We start from the raw sequence: 13702 nt of genomic DNA, 5'->3' as shown, positions 1-13702 counted from the left end.
AAGCCAGGGCCTAGAGGAGCTGGCAACTACCGCTAGGGAGGCTGACCTGGGACCTGCCATGGGACCGTGAAGGTGAGCAGGCCCATGCGCAGGACAGCCGCAGATGGGGCGCCTAACATTTCCTTTATGTTTTTAAAGCAATTTTGTAAAATTTGGGGAGTTATAGGATGGTCTAATTCCTGATTCCAACTGTTTGGGAGGTGTGGAAGTGCCTCTATTGTTGGCAACTAATGCAGTGCCTTGGTAAGGACAGCACATGGTATTAGCCTCCCAGAGTGGGTTTTGAAGAACTCTGGCAGGTGATCAGATATTAGGGAGAGTCATTAACTAAGACATCTATCAAAAAAGTGCCTAGCTTGGAGATATGCGTAGAAATTCTTATTCGGGATATTAAATGTTAGACGTAGATCCTCAAATTCTCTCCTCCTTTCCCCTTTATCTTGTAGCAGCTGCCTTACTGTGCACAGCCCTTTGCTAGCCCATTCTAAGAAAATTACATTGTCCAGCCCAGGGGTGAACCTGGGATGGCCCACTATTGATAGATTATGGAGAAACCTCCCAGGACATCTGTAACTTGCAGCATAGCCATTTCCAGGCATATCTGCATGCTGTCTCTATTGGATTGTTTTGAATGTAAGGAGGAAGTTGGCTGTTCGAAACATGCAACAGATTACCCAAGTGAAAAGGTTTACACCAACCTTGTAAGAAACCCACAGGGCCTTATCCAATTCAACTAGGTGCCCTGCCGAATTTTGACTGGTAGTATCTGTAAAATATACAGCCAACGTGGGAGCTCCATCATTTTAAATAACTGGATCAGACCATTAAGGGATAGAGGTAAATTCATCCAGTCTTTGTTTAATTTTCCTCAACAAGGGGATAATATTACACTCATAAATGAGCTATCTGCTGGGATTAATACTCCCAAATATTTCATCTCTTTCGTAACCCATCGTAGAGGGGAAACTTCCGGCCAGTTCCCTTTTACCGTCCCTAGAACATCCAACGCCTCAGACTTATCCCTATTAATTTTGAGTCCCGAGAATTTCCCAAATTGAAGTTGAAGGTCCATGACCTACCTTAAGGACCGGTCGGGGTCCTGCAGGAACACCAAGATGTCCGCAAGTGCAGCTATTTTGAACGTTCCCCCCCTTAACATACCCCTGTATATTTGTGAATTCCTCTATCCTCCGTATGAGGGTCTAGGGAGAGAATATATAGGGCGGTGACAGGGGGCACCCCTGCAGCTCAAAATCCTCTGACATTCCTCCATTATCCAATATAGCTGAACATGGTTGCTGATATAACAAGGAAATTCCCTGAATATAGGCTTCGAAGCCATAACGCCGTAGGGCGGAGTACAAATGCTGCCATGACACCCGCTCAAAGGCTTTTTCTGCATCGAATCCCACCACTAATGCCAGAGTCCTGGTGAATTGGCAATGCACCATGGCTGTCCACAATCGGACGATATGCTTGCTTTCGGTGCGCCCCGGCACAAAGCCTACTTGATTATGGGAAATCAGAGATGGCAATATTGTATTCAATCTTGTTGCCAGAATTTTAGCATAAAGTACTATTAGAACTTATTTTAGTTCCTACCAAAATGCCAGTTGTATAGCCCAATATTTCATCAAAACAACTTTCTGTTGATACTGTTCAACTGCCTCCTCCACAAGCAGACCACAAGAAAAGTTTTAAGTCAGACAGCCACCTCAGCACATGCTCTGTCTGCCCTATTCTTTAACCAGATTTCTTGTCAGGAGGCAATAGCTGACACTCCCAACATGACTATTAAAAACAGCATTGCCGCTATTGAAACATTCTCTCTCAGCCCAAGATCTTCCAAATCCATTTTCACAGCTGTAGTCAAGGATGCCTCCCCACGCAACAAGCCATCCCACCTCTCTTGCTAAAACTGTATCCAAAATAAAAAGAATGCATGGTTTGGCTTTAGGCTTTTATTGAATTCTTACAAAAAAAAAAAAAAAAAGAACAGAATACAAAATTCCGGCATCAGTTAAGAAAAAAAAATTAACTTTTCATTGGAACTGTCAGTCACCTCATAAAGTGCTTTTTTTCTTTTTTTTTTTTTGCTTTGTACTACACCCCCTTACCTGAGGGGTTCTAAACATACATAACATCACTTATATAGAACCAACTTTGGCAGTCTTCAGTTGGAAAGAAATTATAAAAAACTGAAATTTAAAAAAAAAAAAGACTCTCCCTGTATCAGAAAAAAAAAGAAACTTATCAATTCACAGTCAAAGTTCTAACCAGTTAAAGAATGTTAATATTGTGAGACAGACAAGAGAGATGTTTGAGCATGAATCTACACCTTTTATAATCAATGAAATGAGAGAAAAAGAATGGTGGCCTCAGAGGATGATGTGCGCTTATAGCCAATTTTTTTTCTCTATTTCCTGCTTAAGTTAAATGGAGAGAAAAAAAAATCTGGGAAGAAAGCTAGAACAAACAAACAGGAGTGAGCACAACTGAGAAGCTTCTCTCTGGCAATGGGGAAAACAAACCTGCAATAGGTGGTACAGCATTGCACTGCCTGTGACTCAAATATCATTGCTTTGGGAATTTTAACACATTTTCAATTGATTTTAATCTCACTTGTAAGGGATTTTCCTTCCTCTTCATGACATGTTAGGCTAGGTATGGACCCTGCTAGGACTCTGCAAACTAGTTTGTGATTGGCTCATTATTTAGCCATGCTGTAGCACAACCAATCTGCTTTGTATCTAGGGAACTACAGCCAGCACTTATTACTGTCAAATTACTATTTGTACTTTTATGAAGTAAAGAAATGTCTTTAGTCTGCTTTGGCCATGCTAAGATGATACTGAAATGTTGCATTATTTTGAAGAGACTTCCAGTCCTAAGAGACCTACATTTCAGTTTTTACACCTTATGCTCATTTTGCTGAGTAATCACTTTAACACCCCCTCCCTGTTTTCAGAATATAACAATTCTGGATCTGTAACTGCATTTTTTTTAAGATCTAGCAACTGTATCTGCTTGCTTAGACTGATTAAACCCGGTCTTAGGGAGTCATGAAGAGGAGCTAGTCAGGGCATGTGTAAATGTCCTAAATCTGTACATACCATAGAAAAGCTAAACCCTCAAGTGTTAACATAAAAGTTACACCCACCCATAAACATAAAATGTGACGTCAGTAACAGGCACCTGCATGCTGCAGAAGCAACGGCTGTTTGGTTTTTTTTTTTTCCACAGTGCTATAGACCAGAGAGGTTTGGAAGTGCTTCTAGGACAGATTTGAGCCTTTTTAATTGAACACAAGTCAAATATTAAATATAGCCAGCAGAAAAGGAAATATAACCAAATACCCTGAGCAATATAATATAAATGCCCATCAGTACAAGTACACTTTGTGACAGAGGCAACTTTCACTCCTACTAGACATTTGCCCCTAAAATAAGCAATACATTGTATTTGAGAGGGGCACAAGAATCATTTCTGTTTTCCCCACAGAAATCAGGACCAAGTGAAGGCACCCACCTTCCACTCCCTGCCCCCATGAATTTTCAGCACACAGTTTCCATTAACCCGATGAGGCACCGTGTGCATCTTTCAAGTATTCTTAATATAAGACAACAGGGAAATCGGATTTATAATTAACGAAACAAAGCAACACAACCAGACATACTGATGTCATTCATTTACCAAGTCTCACTCTTGAGTATTGCAGGTCACTTTAGATTAGGAGGTATCATGTATCTAATACTGTACAGGGCCCTATATTTCCTCACATAAGCAAATATAAGAAAAGATTTCTCCCCTCCCAAACCATTACCCCCCATAGCTCCAACAGTGTATTTTCATCATCTAGTTCGGTTTTCCCCCCATACAGCATGCAAAGACATGCAGTCTTATGTTAAAGCTGGCAATCTTCAGCTGTCTCAAGCCACTTGAAGGTCTGACGGTAAATCTGACTTATCAAAATCCGTGCTCTATAGAAAAGTGAGACTACAAATCCCAGAGTGCTTGGGGGAGGCGAGGGGGGGTGGGGGAGTCCACAACAGTTATCAGTGCTCAGAACCAGATCTAATGTGTACATCTTTGCAGCAGAAAATACAGAAATCTCCCTCCCTCAACTTTATCAATATGGCTTCTGGGGTAAAAACAGTCTTTAAACAAGCAATGTCTGTATCTGCTAGGAAACAAATGGGAAATTAAAGAATAAATGTAAAAAAGCAACATTGAAACTGAGACAAGATGGAAATTTTCATTTTCAAATATGGAGCTGGGGGGAGGGAACTATCCTATCTGCAAACATTGGAGATTGTGAAGAGATGATCCCACAACCAATTCACTTGCAATTAATATAAGCGGAAGCCTGAATACAGGTAGGGGAAGTACCAAGCCAAATTTCGATAACTAGAGAAAACAAATCCACATTTAGCTTGAACTTAAAAGCTTGAAGTCCTTTACAGAAGCAATAAATCAGAATTTTGTTCTGTTAAAACAGGGAAATTCCATCCCCTCGTCCCTCGCCACAGGTGGACTTGCTTTTAAGGAAGTAAAAGTACTATCAGAACTTATTTTAGTTCCTACCAAAATGCCAGTTGTATAAGCCCAATATTTCATCAAAACAGCTTTCTGTTGATACTGTTCAACTGCCTCCTCCACAAGCAGACCACAAGAAAAGTTTTAAGTCAGACAGCCACCTCAGCACATGCTCTGTCTGCCCTATTCTTTAACCAGATTTCAGCAAAAACAGCAACTAAACTCATTTAAGAAAACCTCAGCATCTTAAAGATGGAAAATATCTCTGTGGGAGCTCTGAGAGCTTAGGCAACCAGTTCAGACAGGGCAATACAACTGAGTAAGGCCTACACTTTGCAAAGTTTGAAGCAACTGCAGCTAAGAATCGTGGTGAGAAAAATCAGACCTGCCTGAGGGCTTTGCACATCTGCTCAGTGTTTTAAAGGTCCACTTGTTAACATTCTCCATTACTGTACAGCTCAGCCACTTGGGAAGTTTCATCCTAGGAGCTCTCTGCCGTCCATTGGGAGAAAAAAAACCTGCATATCTTATGCTCTTTTCACACATGGTGATACAGAAAAGCGAAATTCTTTTAACTGGTACACTGGGCAAACATGACAAGCTACCAAGTCTCTCCAGTGATTTTCAACCTATTTGGTTCCAAAGCCTATTACCACAACCGCAAAATTATATTATGAAATTCTGCATAACCCTAGCCTTCTCCTCCCTTTCATCATATATATAACATTGTACAGAAGCCTGGCTGAAAAACACTAAGCTAGTCAGATGTCCTTTTTGTACAGGTTGACAGGAGTCGATAGGGTTACCAGATGAGTCTAGGACAGACAAGCTAAACCACTCCTAGTCTGTTAGCTTTTCTGCTTTCTGAGGTATGATGGGAACTACAAATCCAAGTGGGATGAATTACCGTAAATCCATCCTGGTTTAACCTGCTCCTGTAGAGCTGATAAATCTAGTGCACTATGCATTTAACCCATGAAATATTCTTCTTAGTAAAAAAAAAAAAAAAAAAAAAAAAAAGAGTCACAGTTCACATAAGTTTCAATATGTGGAAAATTATATTGCCTTCATTATAGATGAAGGGTACAAATGGCAAAGTACTGGGAGATTATACACCCAGATTAATCTGGTCAAATTTAAAAGTTTGAGGAAAAATAAGTAAAAAACCTCATGGAAACATTTATATATAAATGCCAACCTGAGGAAACCAGATCAAAGACTGCCACAAATTCATCCATTGCATATGAGAAACTAAATTTCACACTGACTCCTTATGAATTTGTAAAGCTCGAGCCCAGAAACATGCAAGAAACCTCCAAAAACTGCAAGCCTAGAGGACACACTGAGCTGTCTTCATGCTGCATTTTATTCATCAGCTTTCTAAAAGGATATGATTTAGGGGGAACAAAATGCACCCATGTCTTCATCACCCTTGTTTCTATTTAAGAAAATTAGCATGCCTCAATCTGCTTCTGAATCACCAACTGCTTGATAACTGGTGACTAAACCTGAGCTATATACTACTGGGGGTCCTATCCAGGGTTCATTCCGATTGAGAAGAAAGTTTGTTCTCTGCATATAACAAGGGAGGCCCCTGCTCCCTGCCAGATAGTTTACAAACCTATCCAGCATACTTCACCAACCAAAAATCAAGCTGAGCAACCATTATCCAAAGTGCAATTACTGTACTTCAAAACAAAAAAAAGACAGTCACTATTGAAACAGGAGTTCATCAGCAGCTTACAAATGGAAATATTGTTTTGATTTATACAGCACCAGTTTGAGAGCATCTTGTAGAGAAAAATGGTACAATCTGCCTGGGATTCATTTTTCTCTAGCACAACCTGCTCTTACAGTATACATTCCCACTGTTTACAATACTATACAACCCCTCTCCAAAACAGGCCGTTCTACATACTTCTGTATAGAACATTACGTGTTTTACTTAAAACTGCAATGCTGCCCAAGACATATCCAAAAAATAACCCTGTTCAAAATTTCTTTCCTCAGAAAGGCTAATTATTTCTTGTAGGTTGTTTTTTTTGTTATTGTATTTCTGAGCAGTCTTTTCCCTTGCATGTCCCAGTATGGTCTGTGTCTGCCTCAGTGTATCTGCAGTACCTGCAAAACATCTCTTCTCCTCCTTAATGGCAATTCATATCCCAGGAGAAGTGACTAGAAACTGGAAAAAAAAAATTGGGGATATGTCATTTCAAATGGATCTCAAATTTTAACACACAAAACTCCTTTCTGCTGGTTCCGAGGCATATATGGAAGTGAAACTGTTTGCTGGTTTACAGGAGGAGGGGATAAGTCACTCCAGATTTGACTTCACTTGCAGACAGAACACAATTTCCTCTCAGCTTTCTATACCAAAAGTCTGAAAGGGTATCAGTTAATGGAGTACTTCCTCATTTACAAAGTGTTGGATTGGGGTCTGTGAAAATTACTTCACATGCAAATAAAAAAAGACTTGCATGGTTTTCCTCAAATTCATTTTTTTTTTTTGTTAAAACCAAGATTATGGCGTCTTAAAAAAGGATGTGTCCCCTAAGCAAGAATACCGTACATTAAAACTCAAAACAGTACTATACTGCCTTTGAACCATTTCTAGCTATTTCCTCATAGGGGCAAAAAAAAAAAAAAAAAAAAGTGTCACCATTCATATATTCCACATACAAAATCCTTTTCAAAACCACCCCACTTCAAATGAAACGTGGAGATAAGAGCCCAAGTCTACAGCAAATAAATCAAATGATCTATACAGATATTAAAAATATATACTTCTATCCCATTCATTCACAAATACAGCCTGGCTCTGGAGTTCGAGGTTTGTCTAGAGACTGAAACCAGCTGCAGGTCCTGAAGGAAGTTCTGGTCTGGCCCATGCTGTGCTTTTTCTCCATTTTGAACGGAAGTTGATTTCTAGCTATTAAAACTTTGGCATTAATTTGCATTTTACAATATTTCTTTTCAGTTTAAACTTTGTTTTACGGAAAGATAAGAGGCAGGAAAAAGCTGGGGCGTAATCATAGAGGAACACCTGCCGGCCCTCTGTTTGGATCACAAAGAATGTTCATATTTTTCCTGCCAGAGTGAAACTTTGAACCTTTTATGGGGCAAAGGGCCAAGAAGTGACACAGGGACTGTGGACAAACACTTATCTTAACTTGTTAGGTTAAGAAGCACAGGAACTAGTTTCCATGTTGTATTCCTGCTTTCTTCCACAAAGGACGAAAGACCTCTGAGATATCTATATCTAAATCAGAGATCATATTCTAGAAATATATACTTTTGTGGATATCCTGCAGAACTGCTGTGGAAACTAGGCAGCGTTTGCATGCATCGGAATAATAAAAAAAAAATTAAAATCCACAAGCATAAGTTTGTAAATACCCCTCACCCAACACAGGGCTTGAACCCATGACCCTGAGATTAAGAGTCTCATGCTCTACCGATTGAGCTAGTCAGGCTTACAAGCATAAGTTTGTAACCTGCCTCCTCTGAAAAACTACAAAACCCACAATGCATCAGGGCTAGACCACATTTCCTTCCAACAGAGCTGTGAAGCAGCAGCAGCAGGTTCTGGATCTCTCCTACTGCCTAAAGGATCACCACTGATTACAGTTTTTCATTCTGTGTCTAAGAAAAAAAGGTTAAGGACTTTGGCCCCAAGTGAGCAGAGGGACCCATCCATAGCTTATATTACCCTTCAACACTGGGAAGACCATCTTTTGTGATGCATCCTGTACACATTTCAATTGTGTTGGGATGCTTTTTTATAAACATGTTTTTTGCAAGACGTTTACACCCCAACCAAAACAAAGAGGGGGCATCTAGTATGCCCTTATTTTTTTTTTAAACTGCTACATTTTACCCCCATTTGAAAATATGACCAAAAGTCTTTCACAGTATCGAGTGAGTTGAAGGACTACAGCAGCTGCTTTTTTTTTTTTTTTAATAAAAAGACCCTCCTTTGGTGTAGAAAAAAGTTTTGCGCTCCATTATTGATTTTCCAGGTCTTGAGAAGTCCCATCCCATGAAGTTGGCAGGTGGAGGGGGGAGAGAGCTGTTTTTCTTGTTCTCAGTTTAATACCATAAAAAGGGAGGAAGAGGAGGGAATTGCAATTTAACCAAAAAAAAAAAATAATAAAAATAAACCTTGCAAGATCATCAATAACTTGGAATCCAGCCAATAGATAAGTCCTGATCTTGGTGCTAAGCAGAAAGCGCTTTAAAAAAAACAAAAAAAAAAAATGTACATACTAATACATACAAGAGGGCAGGAAGTATGTATGGGGTGGGAGGAAGTAAATCACATGTGGTTTGCCACAGTGACCAAAGGAGCAGCCGGCTGCTGAATGACGGCCATCATTTTCGTCATGCTGGTTTTTTGCCGCCGCTTTGCCAGTTTGGACTCAGAAGGTGGGGACAGGCGCATGGAGCATGAGGTAGCTTTGATGATAATCGGTCGCTTCCCTGCTTCCTCGTCCTCCTCATGCTGAGTCAGCTGCCGGTTGACCGCGATGGCTTCTGCGGCAAAGGTGGTCAACTCTTTGGCACTGCTATTCCTGCAGAGATGCAAAAAGGGGAGGGGGGAATTAGACAAAAAAAATCAGGCAGAAATAAAATCCCAAAGAATCTTGGGCAAGATGACCACTGTCTGCCTGGTTCATGATATGAAAGAAAATTATTCCTTACCTGCTAATTTTCGTTCGTGTAGTACCACGGATCAGTCCAGACAGTGGGTTATGTCCCCCTTCCAGCAGATTGAGTCAGAGAAAACTTCAAAAGGTGCTCCCTTATAAGCTAGTGCACCCTCTGTTAGCCTTCAGTATTAAGAATATGAAAGCCTGAAGAAGATGGATGGAACAAGGAAACAAACCTCTTCAATTTGAAAGAGTGCATACTGTGAACCAAACTTTGACAATCAACAAAACTTGCAAAATGAACCATTAAACAGCCAGAAAAGGCGCTGAAGACAAACTATTTGAACAGAGAGACAATCCCAATCCCATAAATCCTTATGGGCAGATCTTTAAACCTGTGCGCGGGCGTAGATTTGTTCGCGCAACCCGGCGCGAACAAATCTACGCCTGATTTTATAACATATGCGCGCTGCTGCGCGCATGTTATAAAATCCAGGGTTGGCGCGGGCAAGGGGGTGCACAATTGTGCAACTTGCGCACGTTAAGCCGCGCAGGCTTCCTCCAATCCCTCCACCCCCCCCCTTCTAACCCGCTCCCATCTAACCCCCCCCCCCACCTCCCTCCGTTATTGTTGAAGTTCGCCTGCCTCTGGGCAGGCGTAACTTGCAAGCGCCAGCCAGCTGCTGGCGAGCCATCCCCCGGCACGGCGGCTATTCCAGAGGCCTCGGTCCCGCCCTCGGGCCAGCACCCCACCCACGGCCCCGTCCCCGGAACGCCCCTTTGTCGAAGCCCCGGGACATACACACTTCCGGGGGCTTGCGCATGCCGCCGAGCCTATGCAAAATAGGCTCGGTGCGTGCAGGGGCAGATTTTATCGGGTTACATGCATATGTTATGCGTGTAGCCTTTGAAAATCTGCCCCTTAGGGAGGGCGTCTGGACTGATCCATGGTACTACAGGAATGAAAATTAGTAGGTAAGGAATAATTTTCTTTTCCCTGTGTGTACCCGGATCAGTCCAGACAGTGGGATGTACCAAAGCTTCCCTACGTAGGGTGGGCCCCGGATAGCCCTGCTCGAATGACCTGATTGCCAAAGGAGCCAAAGACCGGTGGCTGTAGATTCAAACAATAGTGCCGCACAAAGGTATGTAACGACTTCCAGGTGGCTGCTCGGCATATCTCCTGAGATGAGAGAATGGCTCTCCGCCCAGGAAGCTGCTTGAGCTCGAAGAGAATGGGCCTTGATGCCCACCAGAGGTTGTCAACAGGCACCAATATACGCTGCAGAGATAGCTTCTTTCAACTAGCGAGAAATTGTGGTTTTCGAAGCCTTGGACCTCTTCTTTGGGCCACTCCAAAGGACAAAAAGATGATCTGACAAGCGAAAATCATTAGTGACCTCCAGATAGCGAATGAGGATGCGCTTGACATCAAGCTTGTGTAGATCTCGTGAATCGTCAGCAGAGAATGACGGGAGTTCCACCATCTGATCCATATGGAACACGGAAACAACTTTGGGTAGGAAAGAGGGCACCATGCGCAAGGAAACTCCTGAATCCATGAAACGGAGGTAAGGCTCCCTGCAAGATAGCGCTTGAAGCTCCGAAATCCTGCGGGCAGAACAAGTAGCCACTAGGAAGACTGTCTTGAGCGTTGAGATCCTTGAGGGAAGTGGAGCGAAGTGGTTCGAAAGGTGGTCCACTTAAAATCCGAAGAACTAAGTTGAGGCTCCAGGAGGGACACAGGGCATGTACCGGAGGCTTTACGTGCTTCACTCCCTTGAGAAATCGGACGATGTCCAGGTGAGAGGAAAGAGGGGCTCCCTCTTGGTGATAGATCAGGGATCCAAGGGCAGCCACCTGCACCCTCAGGAAATTGTAGGCCAATCCCTCCTCCAGGCCCTGCTGTAGGAAAGACGGTATCTGAGCCACTGAGGAGCTCAGCGGCGAGACAGCTATGGAGCCACACCTGGTCTCAAAAACCTTCCATACCCGGACATCGGAGATGGATGTAGAAGTCTTCCTAGCCTTGAGGAGGGTCGAAATCACGGCCTCCAGGTATCCTTGCCTTCTCAGCCGGTGCCTCTCAAAAGCCAGGCCGCAAGACAGAAGCAATCTGCCTAGTCGAAAAATACCGGACCCTGGCACAGTAAGAGTGGCAGATGTCCCAGGCGAAGAGGACCATCCACTGCAAGGTTGATCAAGTCCGTGAACCACGGCAGATGTGGCCATTCTGGCGCCACCAGTATTACCGGACCTTTGTGTATCTCTATTCTCCGGAGCACTTTTCCCACCAGGGGCCAAGGCAGGAACACGTAAAGGAGAAGGTGCTGTGGCCAGGGAAGGACTAAGGCACCCACTCCCTCTGCGCCGTGCTCTCTTCTGTGACTGAAGAATCGTGGTGCCTTTGTGTTCCATGAGGTGGCCATCAGGTCCAGATGGGGGATCCCCCATCTGCAGAACAGAAGTGCCACCGCCTCCTCGGAGAGTTCCCACTTCCCAGGATCTATGCTTTGACGACTCAAGAAGTCTGCTTGAATGTTGTCCACTCCTGCGATGTGGGAAGCTGCTAGGCGGGAGAGGTGGATCTCCACCCATGCCAACCTGTCCATCTCCTGAGAAACGTGAAGACTCTTGTTCCCCCTTGACGATTGATGTACGCGACAGTAGTTGCATTGTCTGACAGTATCTGAACCGCCCAATGGACAAGGGGGAGGAAACGCTTCAACGCCAGCCGTACTGCTCTGGTCTCCAAGCGATTGATTGGCCAGGTTGCTCGTCCACTTCCCCTGTGCCGATTTCGTCTGACACACCGCTCCCCAGCCAGAAAGACTGGCGTCTGTAGTGACAATCACCCATTGTGGGATCTCCAAGGTTACCCCCTGTAACAAATGATCCAGGTTGAGCCACCAGGCCAGACCCACTGATCCGAGGTAATCTTGACCCTCTCTTTGTAGAAAAGGGAGAGCCATCCCCCTATCCTGAGGATCGAAGAGTGGGCCAGCATGGCTTCATTGTGAAGACTTGGAAGCTGCCCCCTGGGCAAGACTATCCCAGGTCGGTCTCCGGCCTCGAAAGGAATGAGACCAGGACTGAGAACGTGAAGAAGGCGGATGATGTGCAGCCGGTCTTGTTTGACGAAAACATCGTTGACTCCTGAAACAGCTTCTGGTGGAACTGAACGTCCTAGTAGCCCGCGGCAGATCCTCTGGCAGCTTTTGCACCTTATTCTCTCTGAGGGACTTGATAATCTGATCCAGATCTCCAAAGAGTAATTTCCCTTTGAAGGGAAGATATCCCAACTGTGTCTTGGAGGAGGAATCTGCCAACCAGTTGCGGAGCCAGAGGAGGCGTCTGGCCAAGACTGCTGAGACCATAGATCTGGCCAGAACTCAGAGAAAGTCATATAGAGCATCTGCTCCATACGCTATCACGGCCTCCAGGTGGTCTCCCTGTTGTGCTTCTTCAGGAGGTAGCTCCTGTGTACTGAGCAGCTGTTGGAACAAATCAGAGACCTGCTCGTTGCATGAGGGAGCTACAGATCGCCACTCTGACACCCAGAGCGGACACCTTGAACACTCTCTTGAGATAAACAGAGCTTTCTATCCTGCAGATCTCGCAGAGCGGCACCCTCCAGTCACCAGAATGGTTGTTCTTTTCGTCACAGCAGATACAGCTGCGTCCACTTTGGGAACCTTGAGGAGCTCCAGAAAATCATCTGGGAGAGGGTATAGCTTATCCATAGCTCTACCCACCTTAAGGGAGGGCTCAGGGGAATCCCATTCCCTGGACAATAATTGAAGAAGCATAGTATGAGAAGGAAAAGACCTCCCAGCACGGGGTCCCCCTTCTTTGCAGGTGGAGTAGACCCTGGAGGATCCTGTGCAGTCTCAATATCCAATTCCTGCAGGACATATGGAATGAGAGGGTCCAACTCATCCCTCTGGAAGAGACGCAATACTCTAGGATCATCCCCTTCCATCTGAGCCATAGGAGAGGGCTCATCCAGGTCTGGGTCCAGAAGAGGGCCCTGGGGAAGAGGATTTGAACTCCCCAGAGGATGATGGACCACCTGGACCCTGGAAGTACCTTGGGGAACCCCTGCTCCCTGAGGGCCCCCCGTAGGACCTGAGGGATCAGCCATCCTGCTTACCTTAGGAGGTGGCGGTCCTGATGCTGAATCCTGCTGCTGACCCAGTCTGGCCAGATAAGCATTGTGTAGTAAAAGCACAAAGTCCGTCAAAAAGGGAGGTGGTCCCGAGGAAGGCATCCTCTGGACCCTTTTTCACCCTGCAGGTGAAAAAGGGTCCAGAGGATGAACAGGTGTCAGAATCGGCGGCAAAAGTGAAGAATTGGCGTCAGGATCCTCTCCTGGCTGCGCAGGAGCAGATGGCTCGGCACCCAAGATGGCCATTCCCACATTAGGTGGGATCAGGGCCAGCCTCTGTCCCTCGAGACGCACCTGAGAGTGCGAACCAGAAAGTCCTGCGGCTGCGAGGGTCCCTCCCCACCAGGGA

General features: G+C 44.5%; 1 protein-coding gene and 1 non-coding gene across 2 annotated transcripts in view; both read right to left on the bottom strand.

Annotated features, from left to right (window-relative positions):
* Positions 1-2051: 2051 nt before the first annotated feature.
* MKNK2 (MAPK interacting serine/threonine kinase 2) overlaps positions 2052-13702 on the bottom strand; it is a 32508-nt gene continuing 20857 nt past the window's right edge. Inside the window, exon 14 of the mRNA XM_029613929.1 lies at positions 2052-9107. Coding sequence (XP_029469789.1) covers positions 8852-9107 — 256 coding nt within the window. The 3' untranslated portion in view covers positions 2052-8851. The remainder of the gene's footprint in view (positions 9108-13702) is intronic.
* On the bottom strand, positions 7937-8009 carry TRNAK-CUU. The gene has a single exon. It is a non-coding gene; the product is annotated as a tRNA-Lys (tRNA).

The sequence above is a fragment of the Rhinatrema bivittatum genome, chromosome 8, assembly GCF_901001135.1.
Source record: "Rhinatrema bivittatum chromosome 8, aRhiBiv1.1, whole genome shotgun sequence".
Lineage (NCBI taxonomy): Eukaryota > Metazoa > Chordata > Amphibia > Gymnophiona > Rhinatrematidae > Rhinatrema > Rhinatrema bivittatum.
This window is presented reverse-complemented; position numbering and strand designations above follow the sequence as displayed.